The 27,932-nt window shown below is 54.7% G+C and overlaps 1 protein-coding gene and 1 long non-coding RNA gene across 3 annotated transcripts; one reads left to right on the forward strand and one right to left on the reverse strand.

The window, feature by feature from the left end:
• Window positions 1–9,291: 9,291 nt before the first annotated feature.
• Window positions 9,292–26,084, reverse strand: KCNG1 (potassium voltage-gated channel modifier subfamily G member 1). Of its 2 annotated transcripts, XM_005214818.5 has the most exons (3): window positions 25,839–26,084; window positions 13,700–14,499; window positions 9,292–10,450 (listed from the first exon to the last, which is right to left on the reverse strand). In XM_005214818.5, the coding sequence occupies exons 2-3, from the start codon at window positions 14,471–14,473 to the stop codon at window positions 9,680–9,682; spliced, it is 1,545 nt and encodes a 514-aa protein (XP_005214875.1). In that variant the 5' UTR covers window positions 14,474–14,499; window positions 25,839–26,084; the 3' UTR covers window positions 9,292–9,679. The 2 variants fall into 2 exon arrangements, with proteins under 2 accessions (XP_005214875.1, NP_001192648.1); NM_001205719.1 differs by lacking the exon at window positions 25,839–26,084 and having other exon boundaries at window positions 13,700–14,473.
• On the forward strand, window positions 14,372–17,598 carry LOC112449350 (uncharacterized). The gene is made up of 3 exons (XR_003037921.2): window positions 14,372–14,460; window positions 15,483–15,545; window positions 17,298–17,598. It is a non-coding gene; the product is annotated as an uncharacterized lncRNA (long non-coding RNA).
• Window positions 26,085–27,932: the final 1,848 nt, after the last annotated feature.

Raw genomic sequence — 27,932 nt, forward strand, 5'->3', positions numbered from 1 at the left:
ATTTAGAAACAAGCTATTTAGAAACAATAATTTAGAAACAAGCAATCCTGCCTGACAGAATATCCCTTTCATTTTTTTTTTTTTTTTTTTACAAAATGGCTTTAGGGAAAAAAAAATACTATCACTAAGTATCTACTCTTTGCCAAGCACTTTACTGCATTATCTCATTTAATCCTCTCCCCATCCCCTTGCAGCCCTTGCAGGGAGGAAGGAAGGTGTGCAGTCCTTACCCTCAGTCTGTAGTGGAGGGAAACAGTGCTCAGAGAAGACAGGTAACTAGCTCAGGGCCACCCGGCCGGCCAGTGATGGACGCGGGTGGTGGACCCAGCAGGGCGGCAGGCAGTAGTCCTCCTTACGTGGCCAGAGCCGTGCGCCACAGCAGAGGGGGTCCACCCTGGCTGCGGAGGAGGCAGGGCTGAAGTCCAGCTCCCCGAGTAACTGTAGAGGAATGCAGCCCCCCACATTCACTCTCTGCTAATGAAAAGAGCCCCAGATTATGGCTCTGCCAAGTCTTTTGGAACGAAGTGCGAGCACGCATTTGTAATTAGCAGCCAGTGTGCAGACAAATGGGAAATATGCCAAAGTCCCTTGAAATGTTATAGAAAGTCAGGCCAAAGCCTGCTTCCGTTACCTTGTGTATGCTATTACTTTATCAGACCTAGGTCATTGTTTCTGGCTGAGTTTGGAGAGACTAGTAAACCGTCTTAGCAGTAGCTCCTATTTGCGAGCGCTGGGGGTGGCCAGCTTCTGTTCCTGATGCTTTGTCTTCTTTGCTTCATTTAATCCTCATGTCATCCCAGTGTGGTGGGGGTGACTGTTCCTTCCTTTTTTTTTTTTAAACAGAGGACGAACTAGATGTTCAATAACTTGCCCAGGGACACACAGCAAGGTAGTGACTTATCACAGAGTTGAACTTGAGATTCTCTGGCTTCAGTGCCCAAGTTCCTCCTGTTTGTCCTAGGACTTGCAATCCTTCCTGCTCCTTCAGGGTGTCCCGATCACATAATAGTACGTGTCTGTTCGGTGTGATTCAAATTAAGAAAGTTATGTGGACTGACTCCTCTGAAGACCAGTGTGCTAACCTCAGCTTGAAGATGCTTTTGTTGATAAAGGTGTCTTGATCGATGCTAAATGTCACAGGATCGTTCCTGGACTTCTAAGTCAATTCCAGTATGTATCAGTCAGTTAAAAATGACCGCAACCTAATTTATTGGATCACATGAATGAAAAACCCAGGGGAAGGGATGGCTTCAGGCACCGCTGGATCCAGGGGTTCCTAGTGGACATTAGAACCTAGTTTCCCTCTTTCCATGTCTTGGTTCTGTTTCTTCTGTATTGGCTCCATTTCTAGGCTCCTGTATATAAACCATTCAGGTTTGTGTCCAGCGAGGAAGAGAGAGGGTCTTTGATGATAGGGCTTATATAAATCCCAACACTGATTTGGAGAATGGAGTCCAGGATGTGGCAGCCCTAAGATGCCCCCAAGGACCCAGGTACCAAGTTCCTGTTCTGCTATCCTTGGTACGTGGCTTATACCTTTAGAGTCACCTCACTGTCCAATAGGGCTGCAAGAGACCTAACAATCACATCTGCATTCCAGGAACAGAGAGAACAGAAGAAGGATCATTTTCTCCCTCGTTAAGAGCCTTTTCAAAGCCCCTACAAGTCTTTGCTTTTATCTTACTGGCCAGAACTGTTTTCATTTGGCCATATCTAGCTGCAAAGGAGGCTGGAAAGTGCAGCATTTCTCTCAGAGGCAGTGCACTTGGATAGAACTGGGGCTTGTTAGTAAGGAGGAAAGGGAGAATGGGCGGTACATGAGCCCCTAGAGTTTCTGTCCCAGTGGCCATTGCCAGAGGCTGGGGGTGGATGCTGGGAAGGCAGACCACAGGCGCCCGCCCAACTGGGCAGTTAGTGTTGTCCTGGGTCTAACAACTCCTCCTCAAAAACGATGTTTTTGAAATAGTTCTGGATTAGAGGTCAAAAGTTCTGATCGCTGATTTCAGCTCTGCCACTAACTGGCCATGTGGTCACATACACCTCATCTTGCCTCTTGTATCTTGGTTTCTCCACCTGTAAAATGGGAACAGTAGGCACATCAGCTGGATCTGCCTCTGATTGCAAGCAGAGAATGCCTGACGAGCAGTAAGGTGACCAGCTCATCCTGGTTTTCCTGGGACTTTTCTGAGTTTAGCACTGAGTGTGTGTGTGTGTGTGTGTGTGCGCGCGCGCTCAGTCGTGTCCAACTCTTTATGTCCCCATGGACTGTCAGGCTCCCCTGCCAGGCTCCTCTGTCCATGGAATTTCCCAGGCAAGAATACTGGAGTGAGTTGCCATGCCCTCCTCCAGGGGATCTTCACACCCAGGGATTTGAGCTGCATCTCTCATGTCTCCTGCATTGGCGGGCAGGTTCTTTACCACTAGCGCCACCTGGGAAGCCTTTAGCACTGAATGCCAATGCAGCGTCCTGGGAAATCCTGAGTTCTAAGCAAACTGGGATGGTTAGTTCACCTAAGTAGCAGTAACTTAGATCAGAAGGGCATTTTTGGGACTTCCCTGGCGGGTCAGTGGTTAAGACTCCACCCCAAGACTTTGTTAGATACCGTAAATCTTGGTGTTCGGGGATGTACTTTCAGCTGGGCCTTCCAGTTTATTCTCCTCTGAAAGCAAAGCCCGGGAGAAGGCAATGGCAACCCACTCCACTACTCTTGCCTGGAAAACCCCATGGACGGAGGAGCCTGGTAGGCTGCAGTCCATGGGGTCGCTAGGAGTCGGACACGACTGAGTGACTTCACTTTCACTTTTCACTTTCATGCATTGGAGAAGGAAATGGCAACCCACTCCAGTGTTCTTGCCTGGAGAATCCCAGGGACGAGGGAGCCTGGTGGGCTGCCGTCTATGGGGTCTCGCAGGGTTGGACACGACTGAAGCGACTTAGCAGCAGAGAGCAAAGCCCAGCCGAGCAGCCTTGGATGCGTAAGACTGAGTAACTGAGGGCAAAGAATAAAGCTGTCGCGTCTCTTCTGCCAGTGCCTCTCCTTTCCCCACAACTGTCCCCAGAAACCTTGGTTAACTCTCACTGCTGAGTAAATTTTATGCCTATTTCAAAAACCCCTGAGCTTCTAAAATGAGACATTTCCCATTTAATCATCCTTATGGAAAAACAGCTTCTATCTATTTAGCAGTGGTTCTGTTAAATGGGGTCACACACCACCTCCTTGGGCTTGTCCTTATTACATAGCTGTATCATTTAGAGAATGAGTCTAAGGACTTCTTTATGGGGTCTCATGTATATAGAGTAATAACATGGGGAGTACCAATAGCTACCCAATAATTCAGACCTGGGATGTAATCCTATTAGGCGTTCCCCTGCATTTTTAAAGGCAAGGCTAGTTGGTGGCTTTAAATTTATTCCAACAAATTTATTTATTTGCACATTTACTGGTTCTTTGGGTAAGTGGCAAGTTCTTTTCAGAAAAGAAAATGAAAAAATTTTGTGGGTTCTGTTTTATGTTTTCAGACTAACTCCCACAGTATCTTGTTATAATACATGGATGTTGGTGGAGGACCACATTCACAGGTGGAGGTGATTTCCAGGCGGAAATCATCAGGTGACCTTGGGTGGGGGTGGGTTATTTGCTTAGTCGTGGTGCCGGTAAACAGGAATAGATTATAATGAGACTCATGCCACCGTAGGTATGGACAAATGCGGTTGATGTGTGTATGTATTTTGTAGGCCTCTGTATAGAGTAAGGGATTCACAGATTCGTTTAGTCAGCAAATATTTATTGAGTACCTACTATGTGCCGGGAGCTATGACAGATGGTTGATACTGTTGTGAGGCCCTAGCCCTCCTGGAGCTGGTCATCTGGTGGAGAGACAAAGCCCAAGAGCAATAAATACATAAGGTATTGGATGATAACTAGGCTCATCGAGGAGGATGAAGCCAGTTTAGAGGCTGGGTGTTTTAAAGTATAGATTTTATTATTATTCAGGTATGGCGAGGCCAACAGGTCAGGAGACAATTGCCACTGAAAAGAGAGTTTATTATACTCATAGTTCCCCAAAGAAGGGTATGTCCCACATTGTGGGGGGCCATGTGGGGAAGAACCAGTTTCTGGTCAGAGGCAGAGGGAGGGGAAACTGTGGGCCAGAGCTTTGCTGTGGTTTCGAGAGAAGGAGTGGGCAAGGCAGGGTGAGCAGGCTCAGGACGGGCCAGTCTGAACAGTTGCAGTGAGCTCTGGTCATAGGGCTGTGCTTGGTGGTCTGATCTGGCGCTGGGGTGATTAGGACAGGTGGAGAGTGGCCTGGTGTGTGAGACCCCGAGAAGGGAGGTGGAAAGAGGTGGTTGAGGGTATGGCATCCAGGTTGGCTGCTTTGTATTTGAAAAGCACACTTGTGGGTGTGTGGTTCACCGTCTCTAGGAACTGGCCATCTCTGGGAGGAGCATCCCTGGGTCTGCCAGGCCCTGGATGTCCAAGCATCAGAATACAGCAGAGCCGTGGTCAGTACCCTGGGGCATGCTGGCAGCATGGTCTTTTGAGCAGGCTGCTGGCAGGAGGTCAGATACGGGCTCTCTGTTTAAGTGACGTCTGAGCAGAGACCCTAATGAGGAGAGAGGGGGCACGTGGATGTACCTTAGGGGAGAGCCGAACAGGCAGAGGAAACAGCAAGTGCAAAGGCCCTGAGGTTGGACCATGTTTGGCCTGTTCACTGAGTAAAGAGGTTGCTGTAAAAGGAGAGATAAGGAGACCAGGAGACCAGGTCAGGGAGATGAGGCTGAGAGAGACTCCGGCTTTGACTAAGTGGGATGGGACATCAGCTGGTTGGGGGGACACTCTACAGTGGGTGAGTGTGATCTGACTTGCATTCCAACAGGGCCCCTCTGCTGCTGTGCCGAAAACAGTTGGGAGGGGAGGCAGGCGAGCAGAGAAACCGAGGAGGGGGCTCAGGCAGCAGTCCATGTGAGAGGGGCTGGGGACCGGCCCACTGGAGCGGTTAAGTGGCCGAACTCCTCATACACATTAACAGGACTGGATGGGAAGACGGGAGAACACTGTCTTTTTTTTAGGAGGAACACTGTCTTTATTTTTTTTTCTGAAAGAAAATATAAGTAAGGCCATTTTATTAACAGCAAATGCAAATCTGAATGTAAACCATGCTTCCTTTAGTTGATGTCTTTTTTTTTTTTTTGCCACATCAAGCAGTTTACAGGATCTTAGCTCCCCGACTAGAGCTTGATTCCGGGCCCCAGCAGTGAAATCTGAGCCTTAAGCACTGGAATGCCAGGGGATTCCCAGCTCTCGTCTTTCCCCATGCTCGTACCGCCCTGGGCACCTGCACCCGAGCATCCCATATGTGCAGAAGTCTTTTTCACGTGCCCTTTCGCCAGTGACTTGCCGGCCCCTCTGTGCTGGGCGCCGAGTCCAGCTCTGCCGTTTGCTTGCTTGTTTTGTCCCCAGCTGCTCTGAGAGGGCCGGGCTCGGAGTGAGGTCTCTGGAAATGTTTGTTCAGAGTGTCCGCTGTGCAGACCTGAGTCTCCTCCCCGGGAGGAAGGCTGCTCCTGGGGGGCCGTGTTTCCGGGCTCACAGGCTCCCTCGACAGCTGGTGACATGCCCGGGGCCTCCCACCTCCGGGCTTTGCCTGCTGGGAAGGCTGCCCCGCCCACCCCTCCAGGTCCTCAGTGCGAGGTCACCTCCCCTGAGAGTCCCTCCCGACTGTCTTCGGGGCCCACTCTCCGCCTGTCCCTGGCCCCAGTCACTGTCTGCCGGCTCATCCTGTGCTCACCATCAGCAAGTGTTTTTTTCAATTCTCATTTCACTGTTTCTCTCGCTCTCCCCATCGCTGTGCGGGCCCCGTGAGGACGGGGGCCTGGTTCTGGAAGGTTCACTCTGGTAGGAAGAGGGGTTGGGGGCCATTCTGATCCCCTCCAAGGGGAAGGGGCCCGTGCCCAGCAGTGCGGTGCCAGGGACTATGGGCTTCTGCCTGCACTTCTTGGGACACGGGCTTGGGTGGCCGGAGCAGGGCCGCAGGAAATCCTGGGGGTCCAGGCAGGAAGCAAGGCGTGTGGGTCTGAGTTACACAAGCGCAAAGGCAGATCCTATCTTCGTGGTGATCACTGTGAGTTTGTAGAACATTGAACACTTTGGCCACCTGATGTGAAGAGCTGACTCATTTGAAAAGACTCTGATGCTGGGAAAAATTGAGGGCAGGAGAAGGGGACAACAGAGGATGAGATGGTTGGATGACATCACTAACTCAATGGACGTGGGTTTGGGCGGACTCTGGGAGTTGGTGATGGACAGGGAGGCCTGGCGTGCTGTGGTTCATCGGGACGCAAGAGTCAGACACAACTGAGCGACTGAACTGAACAGAATCTTGATTTAAAAATTACTGCGTTAAAATGATTTATCTTGATGACCAAGTTTTTTTTTTCCTTTTTTTTTTGCTTCCCCTAAATTCTGTGCCCAAGGTGAGAGATCCCAGCCCTGCTTAAAACGTGGGCCTGAGAATCTGTGTTGTGAAATCAACCTTCCTCAACTCCCACTGTGAGTCTTAGGGCAGCGCCGGGCTTAGCTGGAGAGGGGGGAATGTCCACGTGTCCTAAAAAACTAAGATACATTGGGGAAGTTCTGATTTGCCATTTCCTCCAGAGCAGTGACTGTCTCTACTCACTGTCCCCGGCTGTATGGAGCTAGTTGCCTGTATGGGGGTCAAAAGGAAGGCCCCATTAGGGCCAGGGGAAGAATTGGGCCCCTACTTCAATCAGAATGGCTTTCATTTAATCTGATTTATAGCTGGCTTTCTGCATCAGATTTCATATTTCTAAAAAAAAGAGTGGAAAAGCCACGATGGTCAAGTTGATGATGGTGTTAGAAGTGGCTAGTTAGCTGTCCTGAGGCCTTGGGATTCTTAATTTGAACCAAGGATCCTTAAGCCCCACTCTGGGCATGAAGTTCAGTATCTCGAGTATTTGTCCCTCAAGGGAGGCCTTGAGAGGTGCCCATGTTTGGGTCTCCACCTTGGCCACTGGCACAGACCAGAATCTGGGCAAGAAGATGCCAGAAGCCTGGACCCTCAGCTACCCCGGCTCCTCTTCTGTCCTTGGTGTGGTGGAGGCACAGCTCTCCTCCCAGCGAGGCCCATTCAAGGCTCCCCCAAACCCCACCATTTCCCCTCCCTGGAATCTTTCTTTAAAATTTAAATTCATTTATTTTTAATTGGAGGATAACGGCTTTACAATATTGTGACGGTTTCTGCCATTTATCAGCTTCTCCCTGGAGTTTTTAAAGGCTCTGTCTTAAATCTCTTCGTGTCCCATTTCTGTCTGTTTAGCATTTTCAGCTGTCTCCCATGTCTCTTAGCCACTTTGGAGTGGGGAGAAAGGTCATTCCATAAATCTAAGGTATTATTACTGTGACGGCAGTGCCCGATCGCTGTGACACCCGCCGGGCTGGGGACGGTAGAGCCAATTAGTCGGAAAACTTACTTTTCAGGCGTGCGCCACTGGAAGCAGGTGTCAGGGGAGACTTTAACGAGGCTCTCGTGACTTGTGTGATATTTCCAGCCTCCTTGTCTACTGTGCAGAGGAAGCCCTCGTCCAACCTCCCCGCCGGGGAATGAGAGAGAGACAGAGAGAGCGAGAGAGAGACATGGGGATGGGGAGCGCGAGAGGCGCCCAGAAGCCCCAGTATCCAGCGTTAACAGCGAACGCCTTTCCGCTTTCGGGCGGGCTTCCTGTTTCCCCTTCCTCTTCCACTCACTGCACGAGTGTTTGCTGAGCGCCGGCTGGGTGCCGGGCCCTGCGGTGGGTGCCGGGAGTCGCTGTGAGCTCTGTGGCCGAGTCCCTGCCATGTGCGCACGGGGCTCCCCGGGCACAGACCGCAAGGGAGGAGCAGAGAAGTGAAGGAGCGGCTCCAGGGCCCATCAGCGGGTGTGAGGACGCACTGGGTGAGGGAGACAGCGGAGGCCGGGCCGCTGGGGCGGACCCTGTACAGCGAGCGTGAGGGCGGCGGTGGGAGGAGCCAGCGCAGTGCGCTTCACGAAGCCTGCTCCCCGCAGAGGGACGTGATGTGTGAAGGCCCGCGGTGGGCAGGGCTGGGTGCTTCTACACCGCGGCGTGGAGGCCGCTGTGACTGAGTGGAGTGAGTGAGAGGCGCGGCGGGCGCAGGCAATGCCAGGCATTTGGGCGTCATTCTCAGCACGATGGATACACCTCTGTGGGTTTAGGCGGGACAGTGATGGGGCCAGATTTGCTTTGTTTACTTTATTGTTTTGGCTGTGTTGTGCGGCACGTGGGATCTTAGTTCCTTGACCAGGGATTGAACATGCTGTCCCTTGCGCTGGAAGCGCAGAGTCTTAACCACTGGACTGTCAGGGAAGTCTCGGGTTTATTTTAGAGCTTGCTTTCTGTAGCTGGCCCAGGGGAGGGGTGAAGAAGACAGCCACACTGCTGCAGCATCTGAGAGTGGAGGCAGGCATGTGACCCCCGCCTGGACGGGAAGCCCCTCCCCAGATGGGCACCAGAGGCCTCTGAACCCTGAGAGCAGAGCAGACCTGGTGGGCTGGCCTGGGGCTCAGGCCCTACCCCGAATCTTCCACACTACATGAGGTCGTGAGATGTTCCGGCCGGGTGGGTGCTCTGCGGGTCTCTGAGGGGCCCAGAGAGACCCTTGGGGGCTTCAGACTGTGTTCTCAGGTGGCCCAGAAAACTGAGGTCCATTTTCCCAAAGCATCAATCCAATGCAATCTAGGTTTACATTTAGATTTAGGTAAATGGTTTGAAGCATTTCCACCCCCCTCCCCCAAAAATTAAGATAAATGTGGCATAGAATAAAAAATGCACACTAATTTTTGAAGATAAAATGAAGTGACTTCACCTTTGTAGTCAGCAGGGCTGACTTGGTGTCCACTTCGCTGTTGGGGGTGCCTTAGGCGGAAAGTTTGAGAAACAGGCCTTAAGGTGCAAAAGAGGAGAAGAGGAGATGGGAGAGAAGGAAAAGGTGGGGAGGAAAGCCTCAGAGAGGGGAAGAATCGAAGAGATAGAAGAGTGAGGGGCTGTGGTATTTACCAGCAACTTCCCAAAGGTGTCTACCCTGTCTCTTTCCCCCAACCTCACGGGGCCTCACCGGGTAGGAAGGACCCAAGGAAAAAGGCTAACCCAATACTTCTGGTACCACACTGGCTGGCTTACTGGAAAGTGCCGTTTCCTCTCTTAACAGAGCCCCAGGGAAGGCTTTCTTCTCTTTTTCACCGGTTTTCTTTAATTGCACGCGATCCACACTCAAGACAGACTTGTAGCTGCTGTTTGTATTGTTCCCTAGGCAGCCCCACAAAGCGAGTCTTTGCTGGGCATGTTATTTACATGGTGGAAAGAACAAGCCATCTCCTCACTAGGGAAGGGCGTGGGGGCTGGGGCGGGGGGTGGGGGGGTACTGTCAGGACTGTGTGCTGGGCTTCACATCTGGACTTGGGGGACCAGGGACCCCCTGCCGGGGTGGGGCCATCTTCCCTGGGGCGTGGCTTGGTCCATCCCAGGCCAGGGCTGCGCTCAGAAGCAGCATGTGCCTTTGGAGGCTTCTGCAGCGATGGTGATAGCGTCAAGCCTCAGAGGGTGGGCAGGGCTGGGGAGCGGGGGGCGCATCCTGGCGGTGGCGGTGGCGAGGTGCGACCTCTGGATTCAGTTATTGTCTCTGGTGTCCGAGGAGGCACTTCCAAACAAGATGTCACTGTCGTGGGACATGCTGCTCAGCTGCGACTTGGTCTTGATGAGAAACTGGGTCCTGCGGAACATCACCCTCTCCTGCTCCTGCTTGAGCTCCAGGTAGGAGCGGGAGAAGGTGTGGAAGATGGAGGTCACGGGGAAGGCCATGAGGAGGATGCCGCTGAGGATGCTGCTGAGAGCCACCACCTGGCCGGGCGTGCTCCGGGGCACCATGTCGCCATAGCCCACGGTCGTCATGGTGATGACGGCCCACCAGTAGCAGGCAGGGATGCTGGTGAACTCAGGGCTCTCGGCCATCTCGTTCTCGATGACGTAGAGGAGCGGGGCGAAGAGCGCGATGGCCACGCAGAGGAAGAGCAGCAGGAGCCCGAACTCACGGGTACAGCGGCGGGCCGTGAGCCCCAGCGTCTGCAGCCCCAGCGAGTGGCGGGCCAGGCGCATGACGTACAGGATGCGCAGCGCACGCAGGACTCGCAGTACCAGCCCCACCTTGTCCAGGTAGCTGTTGCCCGTGCCGGGCTTGCGGCGGCCCGCGGAGGCGCCGTCCACCAGCAGGGTGACGTAGTAGGGCAGGATAGCCACCATGTCGATCAGCGTCAGCGGGCTCCGAAGGAACACGAACTTGTTGGGCGCCTGGATGAGCCGCAGGAGGAACTCGAGGGAGAACCAGCCCACGCACACGGACTCCACGATGAAGATGTTGCGGCACATCTGGGAGCACCGGCCCTGGGAGAGTGAGAAGTGGGGGAGGTCAGCGGTTCCACCGCGAGGAGCACGGGGCTCCGTCCTGGGGGGGGGGTGCTACCTGGGCCAGGGTGGTCTGGGCACTATGCCTGTCCCTGGGTCCCCTCTCTCCAGTTATACCCACTCCCTGGGCAATCCTGTGCAAGCCTGGAGCTTGAAGCATCTTCTCAACACTGACTACCCCTAATCTCTCTGCAGCCCAGACCTCACCCTTGAACTCCAGACTCCAAAGGAGCTGCCTCCTAGGGGGGGTCTGACAGGTGTCTCAAAGTTATCATGTCCCCAAACGAGCTCCTGACTTCTTTTTTCTTAAAATTTATTTTTATTGAGATGTAATTGACATATAACAAACACAAGGCATAGGGCGAGTTGATCTGACACATTTACGTATTGCGATACGAATACCACCAAGGGGCACGCATGCTCAGTTGCTTCTGTCATCTCTGACTCTTTGCAACCCTAATGACTGTAGCCCGCCAGACCCCCCTGTCTGTGGGATTCTCCAGGCAAGAATACTGGAGTGGGTTGCCATGCCCGCCTCCAAAATATGTTTTATAAGTTACTTATTTATCGTTTTTACTGTCTGTCTCAGCTCTGCTCACCTGTCCACCCTGCCCCAGAAGACTGTAGCCCTACAGGACAGGACACTTTGTGTATTGTTCACTCTCAGGCTCCAGTGCCTGGAAAGGCCTGGCACACCAGGATGATCTGTTACCAGGATGGATGGCAGAGCACTGGCCTGTCTTTAGACAGCGTGCCAAGTGAAGGCCAGGCAGGCAAAGCGAAACCAGGGGAGGTGGCCCAGGTTGGGTGGAGGCTCTGGGGAGCCTGGCCATCCTGCCTGGCACCCCCTGAGGGCTGTCCCAGGTGAACTCAGTCTTGAGGCTGCCTCATCCATTTTTTTAAGAGAAGCTGGAAATTTGGAGTTTTACATGAAATCTCCTGGGTTTTAAATGTTGTGACAATTTGATACAAAGAAAGCACTCCACATTTCATTCAGGCACATCTGTGCCTTTGCTGTGCAGGCTGTCAGGTTACTGCTCTGATCTGCAGCATGGGGGACCGTGCCCAGTTTAGACCTCAGCCTCAAAGGGGCTTGGCAGAGAGGAGGGCACACGTGGTTCTACCTGGGCATCTTGTCGGTTCTGGGGCACAGCTGGGTCTATCAGACTTGCCGTACTAGCTCTGTCTCTGGGAATACGTGAGAAGCTGGAGAGATGAGCTGATACTTGGTGAGGCTTTGAGGTCTCAGACTTCTGGACAGGAAGCCCCCTCCTCTGGGAAGCCTTCCTGGAGTACGTCCCTCCAAGTATCCCCAGCACAGTTGATGGGCCTCTCACAAGAGCCCTCTTGGCTTGTGCCCCATACTTATGGTTACGGGGCTGTCACCAAGGCTTGGAGCACCCTGAAACTCTGGTCACCCCGACTGCCCCCTGGAGCCTGAATACAGGAGGCACTCAAACACCTGCTCGGGTGAGACAGTGAACCCCACTGGTCCCCCAAATGAAACTGAAGAACGACATTTTTACTGAGTCATGAAAAAGGCTGGGTATCTTCTTTTTTTTTTTTTAAGCAGGTATCAGAAGTTGAATAAAACTGTGGCTTTATTAGTATTTTCCTGGTAAAATCAGCGTTGCGTGTGTTGGGGCCAAGAAGAAATCAGCGCTAAGCACAGGTGCTTCCAGACGGGTCTCGGGTGACAAGCGCTGCTCTTTTTTGGGAGGGGCGTATAGTCCTCATGGTGAGTAATTCCTGAATGTGCAATGCCAGGCGCTGTTCTCATCGCTTCTCGTTCACTGAATCCCCCCAGCGCTATGAGGTGGGCCTGTTCACAACCTCTTCGACATGTCAGGAAACAGAGGCACAGAGAGGCTGAGTGACTTGTCTACAGAAGCACAGCCAGAGTGGACGAGGTGGGATTCAAATTCAGGCCACCTGGCTCTAACCCTGCCTGGTTCATCTACCCCTCATGGATCTCAAAGGTTCACTGTACTGATTGAGTGTTCATTTTACTGGTTGAGTATTTTCTTAACACTGGCTTTTAAAATTCAATGTATTCAAAAAGAAGTGTCAGAAACTCCCTGAGAGTTATAAATGTAACACTATTGCTACTTTCCCCACAATACTTATGTATGGAAAAACCCTCACGTGGTGAGTGGTTTTAATGTTAAATCAGAGGGTTCACATAAAACCCTTAGCACATGAGTGGTACTCAGCCAGTGCTCAATAAATGCTGGCTGGCATGATATTTATGTTTAGTTCATACTGCCATACCTATTTCTCCAGTGCCTACACAATTTGCACCTTCTAAACTTTTCAGTCTGTCTTGAGCCTTGCTTCTGGAACCCCTATGTGTGGGGAAAGGGTCCCAGAGATGGGTCTCATACAGACAGAGGCTGAGCTGAGGGGCTACATGAGGTCCCAGGCTGCCACGTGGGACCCATACTTCCATACTTAGGAACCCAGACTTCAGACTCAGTTAGACCTGGATTTGGGCAAGCTGCTTTCCCTCAGTGTTCTCAGCTGTCAGGTGGTTGTGGGAACACCTCCCATACTCGGATGCTGGAAAATTCGCTGGGGAAATAAGATACAGGCAGAGTGGCAGCCCAGCCTCTGGCTCCCATTAACTGCCGGTAAGTAAGTGGTATCCCTGAGAACTGGGCATGCACCCCATCATGCCCTGGAGTAAACACTTACGGGAACTCCCTTCTTTAACAGAAAGCAATGCTGGCTAATTGAGGTTGCCTGCACACACACACACACATCTATCAATGAACATCATATTCAGGACCCCAAAGAGCTTTCTGGGATCTTTTCATGTAAGGGAATTGGGAAGGCTGACAAAGGACGCAAGTTGGTGAAATAAATTTTGGTGGTGCACGTCACGTGCTCAGCTTGGAGCCAGGCACATCAAACATCGCCTCATCCTTCCATCCATCCATCCGTTCATTCAACAGAGTGGCTGAGTGCCTCTCCCATGCTGGACATTGTTGCGGTGGGCAGGGGGCACAGCGCAGACCTGAACAGGCTGTGGAGCTCAGGTCTGCATGTGGAGGAGGCCGACACACACGGAGACACATTTGTAAACACACGTAAACACAACGACGGACTGGGATGCTACTGAGCCAGTGCGGTCAGGGAAGGCTTCCTGGAGGAGGCGACAGGGCAGGCAGAGAGTGGTCCCTGCAGCAGCAGCCCCGTCCTCCCCCGGGGCAGGGGCGGGGCCCTTACCTGCTCCTCCTCCTCCCTCAGGCTGGGCAGCGTGCTGATGGAGAGGTTGACAGCTGTGACCGTGACAAAGAGCACCGACAGGAAGGCGAACACCTTGCCGGGCAGCCCCGAGTGCGGCCTTTCCACCATGTCGCGCAGCCGCCGCATGCAGCGGCCCAGGCGGCCCTCTTCCTCCGCGGGGCCCTCGCTGTCGGGGTCTTCGCTGTCCAGCGCGTCTTCCTCGTCCTCCCGCTCCACCGTCTCGGCGAACTCCTGGATCTTCTGCAGGTAGCGGCGCTTGCAGCAGCCGTCCAGGTGGTCCTCGGCGATGCCCCAGTAGAGCAGCTCCTCCTGGAAGGACAGGGCGCACATCTCCCGCAGCAGCCGCAGCTTGCCCGCCCGCAGGAAGGTCAGGATGGTGCCGAAGGCGCCCGGGTTGCGGTCGAAGAAGAACTCGTTGCAGGTGACGTCATAGTCGTCGCACACGTTGAGGATGTCGTCGAAGTTGGTGCAGGCCTTGAGCTGGCCCAGCCGCGTCAGCGGGAACTCCTCCAGCGTGGTCCAGGGCAGCGAGTACTTGATGCCGCCCACGTTGATGATGATCTGCCGCCTGCGGTCCTCGGGCTGGCCGCCTTGGCGGGGCTCGTCCTGCGGCCGCAGCCGCTGGGCCCGGCGGTAGAAGACGCCTTTGAGTGACTGGCTTTGGGGGAAGAAGGCTGGATGGAAGGAGGCATCCGACGTGCAGCTCAGAGCGCTGTAGTCGTAATCAGAATTGTCTCCCGGTAGGAGGGTCATTTTGAGCTTTCACATCCCTCTCTGGCCTGGGGTGGAGGGGAGAAGGGAGGAAAGAGCCTCAGTGACTCCCGAGTCTCTGGGGACAATGTGGATCCTGCAGCTAATTGCTGATATGGACCGCATTGTGTTTCCCCAGATTCACAGAGGGAAGCCCTAACCTCCAAGTGGATGGTGTTAAGAGGTGAGGTCTTTGGGAGGTCATCAGGTGTGGATGAGGTCAGGAGGGTGGAGCCCCCAGGGTGAGATTAGTGCCCTGATAAGGAGAGGAAGAGACAGCAGGGTCTCCTTTCTCTCCACCAAGTCAGGGCCTGGTAAGAAGGCAGCCAACCTGCAAGTTAGGAAGACAGCCCTCGTCAGAACCTGACCTGATCTCAGACTCCCAGCCCCCCAGATGGAGAGCAACCAACGTCTGTTATTTAAGCCTCCTGGTCTAGATACTCTGTTACAGCAGCTTGAGGGAAGATACTCAAGAGTCAGAAGAGCCACTCTATTGTTCAGCATCTCCTAAACTTTACCATTCCTCCATATCCACATTTTTTACACCATAAAAATGCACTGAGTACTACTGTAAGCCAGGAGTGGCTTCAAGCACTGGGAGTTTGCAGCCATGCATATAATCAGCTGTGGCCCCCAGCCCCACAGAGCTGACAGCCTACATCGGTACTGTTATTTACTTAACGTTTTAAGTTTGTCCAACTTTGGGGGATATTTATTTAGCTTGGAAAAGTAGTTTAGTGTGGACCAGAGGTTCTCAACCAGGCCTGATTTTGTCACCGGGGGACAGACGGCAATGTCTGGAGGCATTTTTGATTGTCATGACTAGGGGATGCTACTGGCATCGAGCAAGGATGCTGCTAAAAGTCCTATGGTCAGATCCCACAACAGAATTATCCTGCCCCCCATGTCCATAGTGTGAGGAGGGGCTCTGCTGTGGTGGTTATGAGCGTAGATTTTGCTGTTGAATGTCCTCATCTGCAAAATGGGTATAACCATACGATCTACTTTATAGGATTACTGAGAAGATTCAGGGAATTACATACCCAAGACCACTGAACACAGTATGTGGGACATGGTAGGTACTCAATACTTCCTGTCTACTATTTTTTTTATTACTTTATTATTCTGTTTTATTTTATTTTTTGGCTGCACCATGTGGCTTCTGGGATCTCAGTTTCCTGACTAGGGATCAAACCCGGGCCATGGCAATGAAAGCATGGAATCCTAACCACTATGCAACCAGGGAACTCCCACTGTTTACTGCTATTACAAGTATTAAAGGGACCGCCTGTATTTGTTCCATGCGTGGAAAACATATCACTTGCCATAAATCAGAGGCAATGTCAAAAAAATGCACAACTGTCACAACAGTGACATGTTTTGCTCGTGTGTCAGCAAACGTCATCTTGAGGACCCAGGACTGAATTGGACAGGCTTGCTCACTCCTCCAGGAAGCCCTCCTTGGCTCTTCCAGCTAAATCAAGTGTCATCCCTACCCACCCCCATTTATTGTCACCACACTTGCCACCTGTTTTAGAAGGATCTGTGTGCAAGCCTGGTTCCTTCAGTAGACTGCTTGCTCTCTGGGGGAAGAACGTGCTCTACTCATTTCTGAACCTCTGTATTCAGCAACATAAACGCTCCAAGAAATGCTCAACAAATAAGTACATTTCCTGTTGGTGAGGCCAATCCGATGAGGGCGAGGGCACTTCCAGGAAAGTGAGGTCAAAATCTCAGCTTACACAGACTTCTTCCTTCCCCGTCTTCAAAGCTAAGGGTTTGTGCCATTAGAATCAGATTGCTTATGCAGTCATAGCTCATGGGCTGCATTTGGTTTACAAATATTTTGCCTGGCTTGGAGAAGATTTTGAAAAATGGAGACATTTCATTTAAAAATTCATATATGTTTTTTGGGGGAAATCAGATTATCTGGCAACCTTCGCTTCAAATTCCAGCTGAGAAACGCCTGTCCCTCCGTAGGCAGGGCAGGTCTGCTACAATCCACTGTCGTCCCCACCCCTCCTTATTGTCTTCCTGACGCCCACTTTACTTCCCTTATGTGTGTTTCCTTCCTGGTCACTGTAGGCGCTTGAGTTTGACATCCCTAGATGACAGCAATAGAGCTCTCCAGAATTACGCTGATCTGGGGAAAAGTAGTGTAGTACGAGTCTACAATACTTGGATGTTATGGTTTTTCTTTTTACTCGGACTGCACCAGGTCTTATTTGCGGCATGGGGGATCTAGTTCCCCGACCAGGGATGGAACCTGGGCTGCCCACATTGAGAGTGCAGGGTCTTGACCACTGGATTGCCAGGGAAGTTCCAATACTTCGCTTTTAAGATTCACCCTCACTCCCCCGCCACCCCAGCTCCGTCACCCATGGGTGCAGTGGTGCCAGCCAAGCCTGTCAACTCCAAATGGAGATCAGCCAGCCAAGCCTGTCAACTCCAAATGGAGATCAGCCAGCCAAGCCTGTCAACTCCAAATGGAGATCCACTTCTGACGCCCGAGTGTCCATCCATGCTACCGGCATGTTCAGCGGAAACACACGCGGCTGCACACATATACACACAGCCCCGCGTGGGTGTGAAGCAGTGTGTCACAGGAGCCACGGAGGTTTCCACATCTGAGAGGGGCACCTTCCTAACAAAAATTCTTTCACAAACGCAAATCATCACTCCACTCATTTATCTCTGGGGCAAACTATCGTTTCTCAGCTCAAGTTTTGGAAAACTAGGGTACACCTGTGTTTGAAAAAACATGATCTGACTTTAAAGCGTTAAGAGTGTTTTTAACTTCACCTAAAATTGGAACTCATCTCCTTAGGCAGAGCCTGCCAGAATCCCTTGGAGGAGGAAGATGGCTTTTAGTGCCACAGCTTTTCAGCTATGCTGCTTCATCTTTGCCACTAAAGACAAGAGGGAAAACGACATTCCGTTTGGCAAGAATAGTGATGGAGGCACGGGAGCCTTCCTCTCATCCTGCAAACCCTGGAGAGCGCTTGTGAAACCCCACGTCTGTAATCACCTCTTTTCTTGCAGAATTTTTTTTTCAACCCTCCTCGCTTTCCCTCCAGCTGAAAGCTCCCCCAATTAGCAATTCCTTACTTTTTGTCTCGTGATCTGTATCAGCCGTGAGTCAAAGCCTCAGCCTCCTGCATGGAAAGTTGTCCTGTCTCAGAGACAAGTATGAAGAGGAGAGAAAAAGTTGCTTTGTGCAGGCTGCTTGTACACGGAGGGCCAGAGGACCCTGGGGAGGCTCAGATGCTGAATTTGCTCAAGAAGGGAGGGGCACGCTTGCCCTGAGCCTTTGGTCTTAGGGTTGTCCAGCCTGATGGGGGTGCGGGTAACAGTTCTGCCTGCTAGAATCTCTGGTAAGGTTCATAGAACAAACAGGCGCCAAAGTCCTGCTTCTGGAATATAAAGCTACTTTTCACTCAGTCTGCTATTACCCTCACGAAAAAGCTGAGTTTTAAAAATTTCGGTGTTAGGTCTGTGAGTTCTAGAGCATGGTGGGATCTAGTGATTCTGCCTCTTAGGGTCTATATGTCTACTTAGGAAGAGGAAGCTGTTTGAGAAAGGGGCTCCAATGGTGGGAATGAGAAGGAGGAGTCCTGAGGGAGCTCTCATTCATTCATTCATCCAACATTACCACGTGTGGGACGGGGCCAGGCCTGGAGGCACAGCGGAGGACCAGAGAGACCCAGTGCTGTCCTCATAGAGGAGACGTTCTAGTGGGGGACACAGCCTCTAAGTAAATACACAGATCATTGCAGGCCGTGATGAGTGTTGTGATGGAAACAACTAGGTGGCCAATGGGAAATGACTGGGGTGGGGGGTGGGGGGTCAACGCTAGCTGGAGGGACCCAGGAGGGCTTCTCAGGGGAGGGGACGCTGGGGCAGAGCCAGCCCTGGGAGGACCTGGGGAGCAGTGTCTCGGGTGGAGTTAGAAGAGCTTGCTCCTGACCTGGGAATGGGGCTGGATGGTCAGACACCGAAGTAAAGGCCAAGTGACCAGGCAGAGTGGGCGAGGGGAGGTGGGAGAAGACGAGCGTGTGGGGCCAGCAGGTGACAGAAGGGCTGGGTTTGTTCTTCGTGGGCCGGGCATCCTCTGGAGAAGTCCTAGGCTGGGCTGGGGAGACCACCTCTGTCTCTGGAAAGAGACCACCGAGGTTTGGACCAGTGGAGGGGTCTGGAGAATCGGAAGGATTTGGGGTGGGCTTTGGAGAGAGAGAGCTGAGGGGACTCATGCTGTGGGACGGGAGTGCGGTGAGGGGGAAGGACAGGACGAAGGGAGATCCCAGGGGTGCCATTCACCCAGGTGGCCGATAGGTGGCGCTAGGAGGCCCAAGTTAGAGGCAGCCTTCCGGGCTACAGGATGATGGAAGGAGAAATTGTGGGCCAATCAGAGACAGAGAGGTCAGGGATGGGGCCTCCCACATGGGTGATGGGTGGTATCAGAGCACCAGGGCCGACCTGATGATCATTGGGGAGGGGGAGGGGGAGCTCTGACCTGGCTGGGCTGGACGGGATGGGAGGGCCCGGCGAGCAGGGACATAGCAAAGCCCAGGGACATAGCAAAGCCCGGGGGCTGGTATTCCCTGGGCTCAGCGCCCAGCACCCACCCCCTTGCTGACGCTGCACATCGCCCCAGCCCTGAGTGTGGGTGCAGGTAGACACTCCTCCGCCCCTACCCAGCCCTGGCCAAAAGATGTCTGTATCCTTTTTCTGATTCCTGGAAGCAGTGACTATGTTAGCTTCTCTGGCAAGCAGGAATCAAGGTTACAGATGGAAATGAGGTTGCTAACCAGCTTCCTTTGAGGTGGGAAGATTTTCCTGGACTCTCTGGGGGCCCCATGCAACCACCAGAGTCCTTAAAAGATGGAAGAGAAAGGCAGGAGGGTGCATCAGAGTGATGAAACGCTGAGAAAGACCTGACTGGCCAGTGCTGGCTTTGACGATGGAAGGGGCCACGAGCCAAGGAAAGCGGGCAGCGTCTAGAAGCTGAGACAGACGGAGAACACTCTCCTCTGGGCTCTCCAGGAAGGAACGCAGCCTTTCCATGCCTTTATTTTAGCCCTGCAACACCCATTGCAGACCTCTGTTCTCCAGAATGTGAGGCAGTAAGTTTGTTTTGTTTTAATCCACTCAGCTTGTGGTGATGTGTCACAGTAACAATTGGAAACAAATACAGCCAGTGTTGAGAAAAAGCCGGTTAGACTCCAGCTTGGGAGTTGGGGGGTGGGGGGCAATTTGCTGACGACCTCAAGCTGGGGAAGCAGAAGAGCCTGCTAGCTCTGAAGTCAGGAGACCTGGGTTCAAGGTCTCGGGTGACTTTAAACAAGTCATGTTCTGCCTCTGAGATACAGTTTCCTTATCTGTAAAATGGGGATATTTGTTGCTCTGACCTCCTGGAGTTATGGTCAGGACTAAAGCAGAGGACACAGATAACACAGGTGCTTGGCCCAACGCCTGACCTGCAGGGGATCCTCAATGGGCCTGCTGTATTATTACTAGCTATGAGGGGGATCTGTCATTCTCCCGTCTTCCAGCCAAGGATGACTCCTTTCTTGACCTGATTAGGCAGGACTGGACCCCAGCATTGTCTGACCCCCCAGAGCCCACTGTGGGAGGGAATGCACTCATATGGCCTCTGGGAAAGCCTGAGGGGTATCGAGGGGAATGAAGGACGCTGGCGTCTGATGACCTGGGAATCCCACTCTTGGGTATATCCCTCAGACTTGGATCCACAGGGCTTATGACAGACATTGTCTGTAATATATTTGCACTCCAACTCTTGACTCAGGATCCGCTTCTGGGGACTCAGATGCAAGCAAGGAACAAGGCACAAGAATATATCTCGTGTTGCTTTGGCACTAGGAGGTCTCCCCGTGTCCCTCCCGGCGGTAGGGGAGATGAACAAGTGATGCAGATGGCAAAAGCCTGTAGATTCCGCAGGAACTGGAAGCAATGGATTAGATGCGGGTTTAGCAACACATTTAGATCTTAAAAACATGGTCCCAAGTGGAAAAAAAAACAACAGAAGTTTATAGCACTTTGCTGTTTATGTAAATGGGCACACACACAACATTACATGTCTTACAAAGACTCGAGCACATGCAAGGATCTCTGTCAACCACAGGGAGGGTGCCTGGGAGGGCAGGGGGAGGGAATAAGCTTGGGGATTGGAACGAAGGGAACAGTGACTAAGACAGCCTGGTGATGCAGAGCGATATGAATTAAAGAGTGTGGTTAGCACCACCCTGGGTTTTCATCCAGGTTAGAGAAAAAGACGAGCACAAAAACTGTCACACCACTGGGTTTAGCATCTTCCTGGACTCAGCTGAGATACAGACCCCCAGGGCCCTCCCAAGACCCTCTCATCAGAATCCTTAAGGGGGGCCAGGAACCGTTATTTCTGAAGGCTCCCTGAGAGCCTGCTGATGTTTGCGAGAGGAAAGGCAGGGGCCAGGAAAGCTGGCAGGCTTTCCAAGTGCTCTGGGCTTCGGCTGCGAGCCCTCTGCCTGACTTCCCAGTCTCCCTGGGGTTCTGGAAGGCTCTGTGGGTCCTGCGCGAGGGGAGCCTCACTGGAAAAGTGGAGACCCTCTGGTTCATGAGAAAATCTGTCCGCTCTGGGGCTGCCTTGGTCGAACGCCCATTCGTGAGCCCACAGCTCCGCGGATTCTCCCCAGGCAGCTTCTCTTCCTCCTGGGAGAAAGATGACGTTCAGAAGCTGTGACAGAGGGCTGAGTATACATTTCCAAAGAGAGATGATCACTGAAGCCAGAAGGAGTTCTGAAGGGCAGCACCCCCACCTGGAGGCTGCTCTGTGGCCAGTGTGTGACTGGGGGTGGGGTGCAGGACCCGGGGGCGGGGGTAGGACTCCGGAGCGGGGAGCAGGGCGGAAAGAAGGTCTCTGACAGGGTGGGAGGAAGGTCTCCGTCAGGCTTGTCTGGCTGTTGCTGCTGCTTCTGCTGTTAACCTTTAGGCCTGATACAGCCATCTATACCCACCAAGTCACCGGCCCTCTTCCGGGCCCGTTTCCCCATACAGCAGGGACAAGCATGTTGACCTCACCAGGCTGGTGAATGGAGGTTTCACACCCATTTTACAGATGAGGAAACTGAGGCTTTGAACGGTGAAAACTCGTGACTCTGGTGGCAAGTGATGAAGCCAGGGTCCAATTAGGTCTGTGGGACTCTGAGCAAACCTCTTTGCATTCTACTGTCTCCCTGCATCGCTGGTTCCTGGTGGCGGAAGGGTGTCCAGTACCTCACCTCTATTTTCTAGGCACAAGCTTTTGAAGAGTCTTTGGGGATGGGGAGAAGCAGGCAATTGCCCATAGCTGGGGAAACATCCTTGGTCCTACCAGATATTTGCACAAGAGCAGAGTAAGGAATCAACAAAACTGGTTTCATCGAGTTCTGGGTTGCCATTTCAGTCTCTGGGCAGAACTCTCCTGTGGGGTAGCAGGCACCAAGCAGGGCTGAGCCTGTGGCCTCTGGACCATGATGCCTGGCCCACCGTTCACCAGCTGTGCAGCCTTCTGCAAATACCTTCACCTCTCGGTGCCTGGCTCCTTAGCTGTAAACTGGGGTGTCGTCCACTCGCCTGCTAAGTGCTTGGAGCCATGCCTGGTGCGTTAGAAGGGCCCCCTGTTTGCTAGAATGGCTTCTGGGCAGCATGCCTGGCACCTCACCTGCCTGCTCCCCTTCCCCACCCCGGCATTTCTTTCCTCAGAGGAGCAGTGTGAAGACAACATCGCCTTCCAGAGGGCGGGACCCCAGTGCCCGCTCTCCTCACCTGGCTGAAGCCAAGTGCCTCGCTCTGTGGGCCTCCGATTCCCCATCAGCCAACAGAAACTGGCCGCACAGGCCTGCGGTCGGCAGAAGGGTGGCTTCCCGAAGAGGCCCACGTCCCAGGCCCTGGATGGAACCTGGGAGTGTAACCTTACGTGGTGAAAGGCAGGGTGTTACTGCGATTAAACTGAGGAGCTGGAGATGGGGACACGGCCCGGGATCGACCGGTGGGCCCAGCGTCGCCATAAGAGTCCCTATCACAGGGAGGCAAGTCCACGGGGTCGAAGAGGGTCAGGCGTGACTGAGCAGCTGCCACTCAAGGGGATCAGAGTCGGAGATGAAAGAGACGTGATGGCAGACGCTGAGGCCCGAATGTGGTAAAGCCAGGAGCCAAGGACGCAGGGAGCCCCCAGAAGCTAGGAAAGGCAAAGGGAGGGCCTCTCCCTGCAGGAACACGGCCTTGCTGCCCGCTTGGTGTCAGCCCACTGAGGTCCATCTGGACTTTTGATCCCCCCAAACCGTAAGATACCAAGTTTGTGCTGCTTTAAGCCGCTACACTGTTAGGAGCATGTGGCAGGAAGAAACAAACCAACACAGTGCAACTTTCTTTAAAAAAACAAAAAAGCATTTTTTCCCTGAGCTCCTCAGGCTTTGGTTTCTGTCTCTCCTCCCCACACTTGCCAACCCGTGTCATTCCTTAATCCCGAGCGGGTTTTGAGGGGACTCCAGCGGTCTCTCCCTGCAGTCCTTCCCCTGCCGGGGGAGTTTCATCTGTCATGGTCAGGGTTCCTGGCTGGGCTGACTCAGAGGCGGATCATGCTGCATTAATCCTCAATTAGACCGTTAATCAAAACGGATCCAGCCGTTAGGCTGGCCCAGGCCCTGGCACACTGGATCCCTGTGAAATGCTGTGCCTGCGTAGGAAATTCATCTTCCCTGATGCTCTCCTGTCCATGCTCATTACAGTCCAAGTGGGCTGGCCCCCACCCCTGCTTCCAGTGAGCAGGGGCCTCAGTCACTGGGGTTGGGGGATACTTGCTGGGAGCTGGGCTCTCTCCTCCATCCCACCTGCCCCCTAAGAGGGAACATCCAGAGACCCCCATCCCCCACCCCCAGACAGAGGCAGCCTCTGGAAAAATGTTCCTCTGGCAAAATAAAAACACACACACACTTGCCTTCTACCAGGAGCTTTGGGGCAGGAGCCAGGGGGTCCTTCTCTGTTTGACCCCCGGCGGCCTCTTGATTCGGGAACACAGGGGTAAGTGGAGGCACAGGCTCGGGGAGCAGCGGGGCGGGGACACCTATTTAAGTAATCCTTCGCTTCTCGTTCCCTAAGTGTTGAGGCCATGTGTCTGCGGTCAGCTGCGGTGGGACGGAGCAGGGAAGGAGAGGCGGTGTGCCCCGTGAGGCGGTCATTTGGCTCCTACCTGGACCACCATGACTCCTGAGTGGATTCTGTCAGTCAGATACTGTCTGCTAGGGAACAAAAACGGCCAGGAGGGACTAGAGCTGGCAGCCAGACTTCCTTGCCTCCCCCTTTGTATCAACTCTCTTTTAGATTGGCTTTTCCAGCCGCCATTTTCCAACCATGGGGCTCCATCTTTGGGTTTAGTGAGCCAACCAAGGGTGGATTTCCAGACCCTCTATCTCCGGCCACCGGAAACGTTGACTCTGCCTCACATATTCGGAAAGGGGACGTGGAGAAAAGACGGCCAGGTCAAGACGCCTAAGAGTGCCCCGGGGGTTGACTCCTCAGACCTGGTTGGAGTCTCTCAGGCCTGCATCCAGGCCACATCTCTGGGCCCTTCTGTTCTCTGGGGCATCGTCCTCACCCTCGCCACAGCCCAGCTGTGTGGGGTGCAGGGGGTTCAAAGTGGCGGTGGGATGGGAGCCTGACTCCCAGATCTGCCCCCCTCAGACTCCAGGGCTTCCCTCGCCTGGCCCTCAAGGCTTGGGACGCAGATCAAGGCTGTACCCTCACAGCCCCTGTGGGTTTGAGTGTGTCCATGACAGACATCTTTCCACTGGAATGGGCTCTTAGGGAATGACAGATGAAGGCAGTCCCCAGGAGCCATCATCACCTGCCTTTCAGATGCGCCTTCCCTCCCTTCCTGCTTGGTGGGTGCCTCTGCAGAGCTCCGGATCGGAGGACACAGGGTCAAGCTCATCTGAGAAGTCCACCCAAGAAAGCCGGCGCATGCCCTGGCTCCGGCCCTGGGGCTGGGTCGCCAGCAGTGCCAAACCTGCCTTGGAAACGTGAGCGGGTGAGGCTCCCCGGAGCGACTCTGACTGTGCTGTCATGCGTGTGGGTATCAAACACGCCCTAGTGAATAAACCTCGGCTCAGATTCTCGGAGTCAGGAGAAGCCACCCTCCTCAACACACGCGATGAATCAGAGCGGTTCCGGCTCCCTTCTTTCACCTCCCCTGCGTTTATCTTGAGGGGTCAGCAAAGGGGGTCTCTGCAACTGCCTCGTTCACCCTGCTGACTCTGATGCCTGGCACCCTGGATGTGCTTATGGACAGCAAGTGCTTCAGGAGACGCCTGCTGAATGGACAACTTCTGTAGTACACCCCGTTGGTGGGAGCCTGCCTTCATCAGTATGGTTAGATGGGCTTCTCTCAATCCTCCTCCCCATTAAAACCCTCCCCCTAAGGAGCTTTCTAAATGCCTTTTCTTCCTATCCAACAACCTATTCCAGCCTCCCTCCTCCCCCTGAGAATGAATGCAGTAGATGAACCAAGGAAAGGCCATTCTGCAAGCTGTCCAGTGACCTGCTTGTACACAGGGGGGTGAGGGGTGTTCTCTCCAAGCTGCAAGCCAGCTCCATCCTCTCCTGCCCCACATCCCATCCCTCTCCTGCCTGGCTCTCTCCCCAGCACAGCGCCTCAATAACTGTTAGTGAAATAACGAACCCCTGAGATTTGGCAAGGGAGATGCACATAGTAGGCGCTCAACCCGTCTCCCAACCAACCCGTGAATGAATGAAGGAGCTTCCCTCCTTTCTCTCCTCACCCAAAGATTCCATTCAGGCTGAGCCCCTTCTGGGTAGGGAGCGCCCCCCGAGGGTGAGGAGGCCACCTTCCCCTCCAAGGAAGAGTTGTCTCAAGAGTCCCCAGCGCCTAGCACACAGTGGGCTCTCAATAAAAGCTCGTGGCCCTGATGAACAACTCAATAAAGCCCGCTGACCGAGGCCCCACTGTACCTAAGGACGGAGTGAATGAGCGGGTGACAGACGGACCCCCCCCACCCCCCTCCATCAACCTCTCCCCAACACCCCCTCCTCCGCGGATCCTCCTGCGAGACGGCGAGAAACCCCGGCCACAGCTGGGGTGCGGCCCCCGCCCTGTCATTTCGCGCGCCGGGGGACCCCAGGGAAGCGCAGAAGCCGGACCCGCAGGGTGACCGCCGCGCGCAGCTGCTCCGGGTCCCCTGTCGCCCCATACCGCCCCCCTCGGCGTCCTTCCGGGTCCCCGTAGGGGCCACAGCTACGTGCGGCTCCCCCCGCCCGGGCCCGAGTCCGCCCGCCCGGCGGCGCCCGGCGGGGCTGCAGCGCGCCAGGGTCCCACCTCAAGTTCTCGGCAAGGCGTCCCCGCCGCGGAGTTGGCCGGGCCGCGGCTCGCGTCCCCCGGCGGCCGGCGGGTCCCGGCGAGGACGCGACCAGGGGCTGGAAGCCGCCCGCGCCGCCTCCCGGAGCGGCCGGCCAACTTCGGCCCCCGGGCCCCGCTCGGCTCCAGCACCCGGATCGAGGGCCGCCCGCCTGTGCCTCCCGGTCCCCGCCGGGCTCCGAGTGCGCCGGGAGCGCCGCGCGGCCGCCGCCGAGGGAGGGAGGGAGCGGGGCGGGAGGCGGGCCGGAGGGAGGGGCGGGGCGCGGGGCGGGGAGCGCGGGCGGCGGCGGGGAGCGCTGGGGGCACGCGGCGCCCGCCCGGGGTGTCCGGGCGGCCCAGCGCCGGGCCTCCGCCCTCGGGCGCAGCGCGCAGCGTCGGGCTCCCTCCGAGCCTCCGCCCGGGCCGCCCGCGCCGAGCGCCCGGCCGCCGCCCTCTCCGCCTTTCCCCGCGTCCCCCGCCAGCCCGCCCTCGGGATCTCAGCGCTCCGCTGCGCTCGGGCCGCAGGTGCCCCGCGGCGCGCCGGCCTGCTGGGGTCACGTGCTTCCCGGGCCCCGCAGGTCGCGGACCCCTCGCGCGCTGCCCGGGGCTCCAACGTGCCACGTGAAGCGCTCCCGCTCCGCTGCCCCGGGGCGCACGCCGCGCGGGCCGGGTCATGTGTCTTTCCCGGGAGGTCCCGGTGAGCCGCCGCCCCTGGGCGCCTCGTGCCGCCGCGGGGCAGGGACCGCAGGCGCCCGGCGGCGTCAACTTCCTAGGACGGCACGTGCCATGCCAGGTGCCTTTCCCTCCAAGTCCCAGAGTCCGCGAGGCCCAGCTGCCCGCACCCCCGGCCGACGCGGGGCACTCGGACTGGGCCCTGGGGTCCTGAGCCGCCTGAGAGCGACGCCTCGCCTCGGAATGGGTAGGAGTCGCGCTTTTGCCCAGGGGGGTTGGGTTGGAGGGTTCTGCCAGAGGGGGTGCGCCTCCGCGCAGCCGGCGTTTCAGGGTCGCTGGCCTCGCAAGAGCGCCCCTGTCGCCCCCTGCCTCTTTTCCTTCCAGTCTCTAAGCCCTTTTCCACCATCAGAGAACCAAGCAAGGTCGTGAAGAACCTGCCCTGGGCACAGCCTGTGGCCTCCTCCTCCTCAAGGATGGGGAGCGCCCCCTCTTTCTGGGAATGGGGTTTGTTTTTGCTGTTGAGTCGCTCAGTCTGTCTGACTCTTTGCGACCCCATGGACTAGCCTGCCAAGCTCCTCTGTCCATGGGATTCTCCAAGCAAGAGTACTGGAGTGGGTTGCCATTTCCTTCTCCAGGGGATCTTCCCGACCTAGGGATCGAACATGCGTCTCCTGCATTGGCAGGCGGACTCTACCACTGAGCTACCAGGGAAGCCTGGGAATAGGGTTAGAGTGTCTTTTATTAGGCAGACGGTTGCTCGCTGATGCTGTTGAGGTGACCATGATAAGAAATTGCCCCCAAGAAGTCATGTTCTTCTGGGAGAGAGGCAGGACTAGGAAGGCCACGGGGAGGCGCAGGATTGGAGGCTCAGAAAAAGGCAGGGAGGAAGCCAGAGCAGGCTGGTTGGGGTACAGAGTAAGGGGAGAGACTGCTTCAGCTCGACCTCAGGGGAGGTGACATGGAAGCCTGGACAAGGAGAAGGAGCCCGTCTTCGGAAGATCTGGTAAGAGGGCTTTCCCCGTAGATGGAATGGTGAAGGTCTCGGCCCTGAAGTTGGAGTGAGGAGATGTGTTTGAGGAACAGCAGGGACATCAGAGAGGGGGTTGGGGGATGTAGGAAAGGAAATCCACCTGACTTTGGGGGCTCTAGTGCTCCGGTGGTCCCGAGAACGCACTGTGAGAAGCAGCTTTATGTGGTGGGTCACGCCCTGCCTTCCTCTCACTTCTGAAAATTGGCATTTATATCTTTTTTCCTCACTCATCATCTGTCTCCATCGAGAGCTAGACCCCATGCTCCATCAGGGTCAGGATTATGTGCTGTCCCCCTAGTATCTCCCACACTGTCTGGCACAAATAGACCAGGCTTCTGAAATCGTCGGTGGAAGGATGCTGAAGGACCATTCTA

The sequence above is a fragment of the Bos taurus genome, chromosome 13, assembly GCF_002263795.3.
Source record: "Bos taurus isolate L1 Dominette 01449 registration number 42190680 breed Hereford chromosome 13, ARS-UCD2.0, whole genome shotgun sequence".
Lineage (NCBI taxonomy): Eukaryota > Metazoa > Chordata > Mammalia > Artiodactyla > Bovidae > Bos > Bos taurus.

What these genes read in the sequence shown, in the direction of transcription:
- KCNG1 (XM_005214818.5), bottom strand. Translation starts at nt 14,473, where the DNA reads ATGACCCTCCTACCGGGAGACAATTCTGATTACGACTACAGCGCTCTG. An exon ending in TGAGGGAGGAGGAGGAGCAG is followed by an intron (nt 10,451 to 13,699) that starts GTAAGGGCCCCG and finishes TCACTCTCCCAG; the next exon opens with GGCCGGTGCTCCCAGATGTG.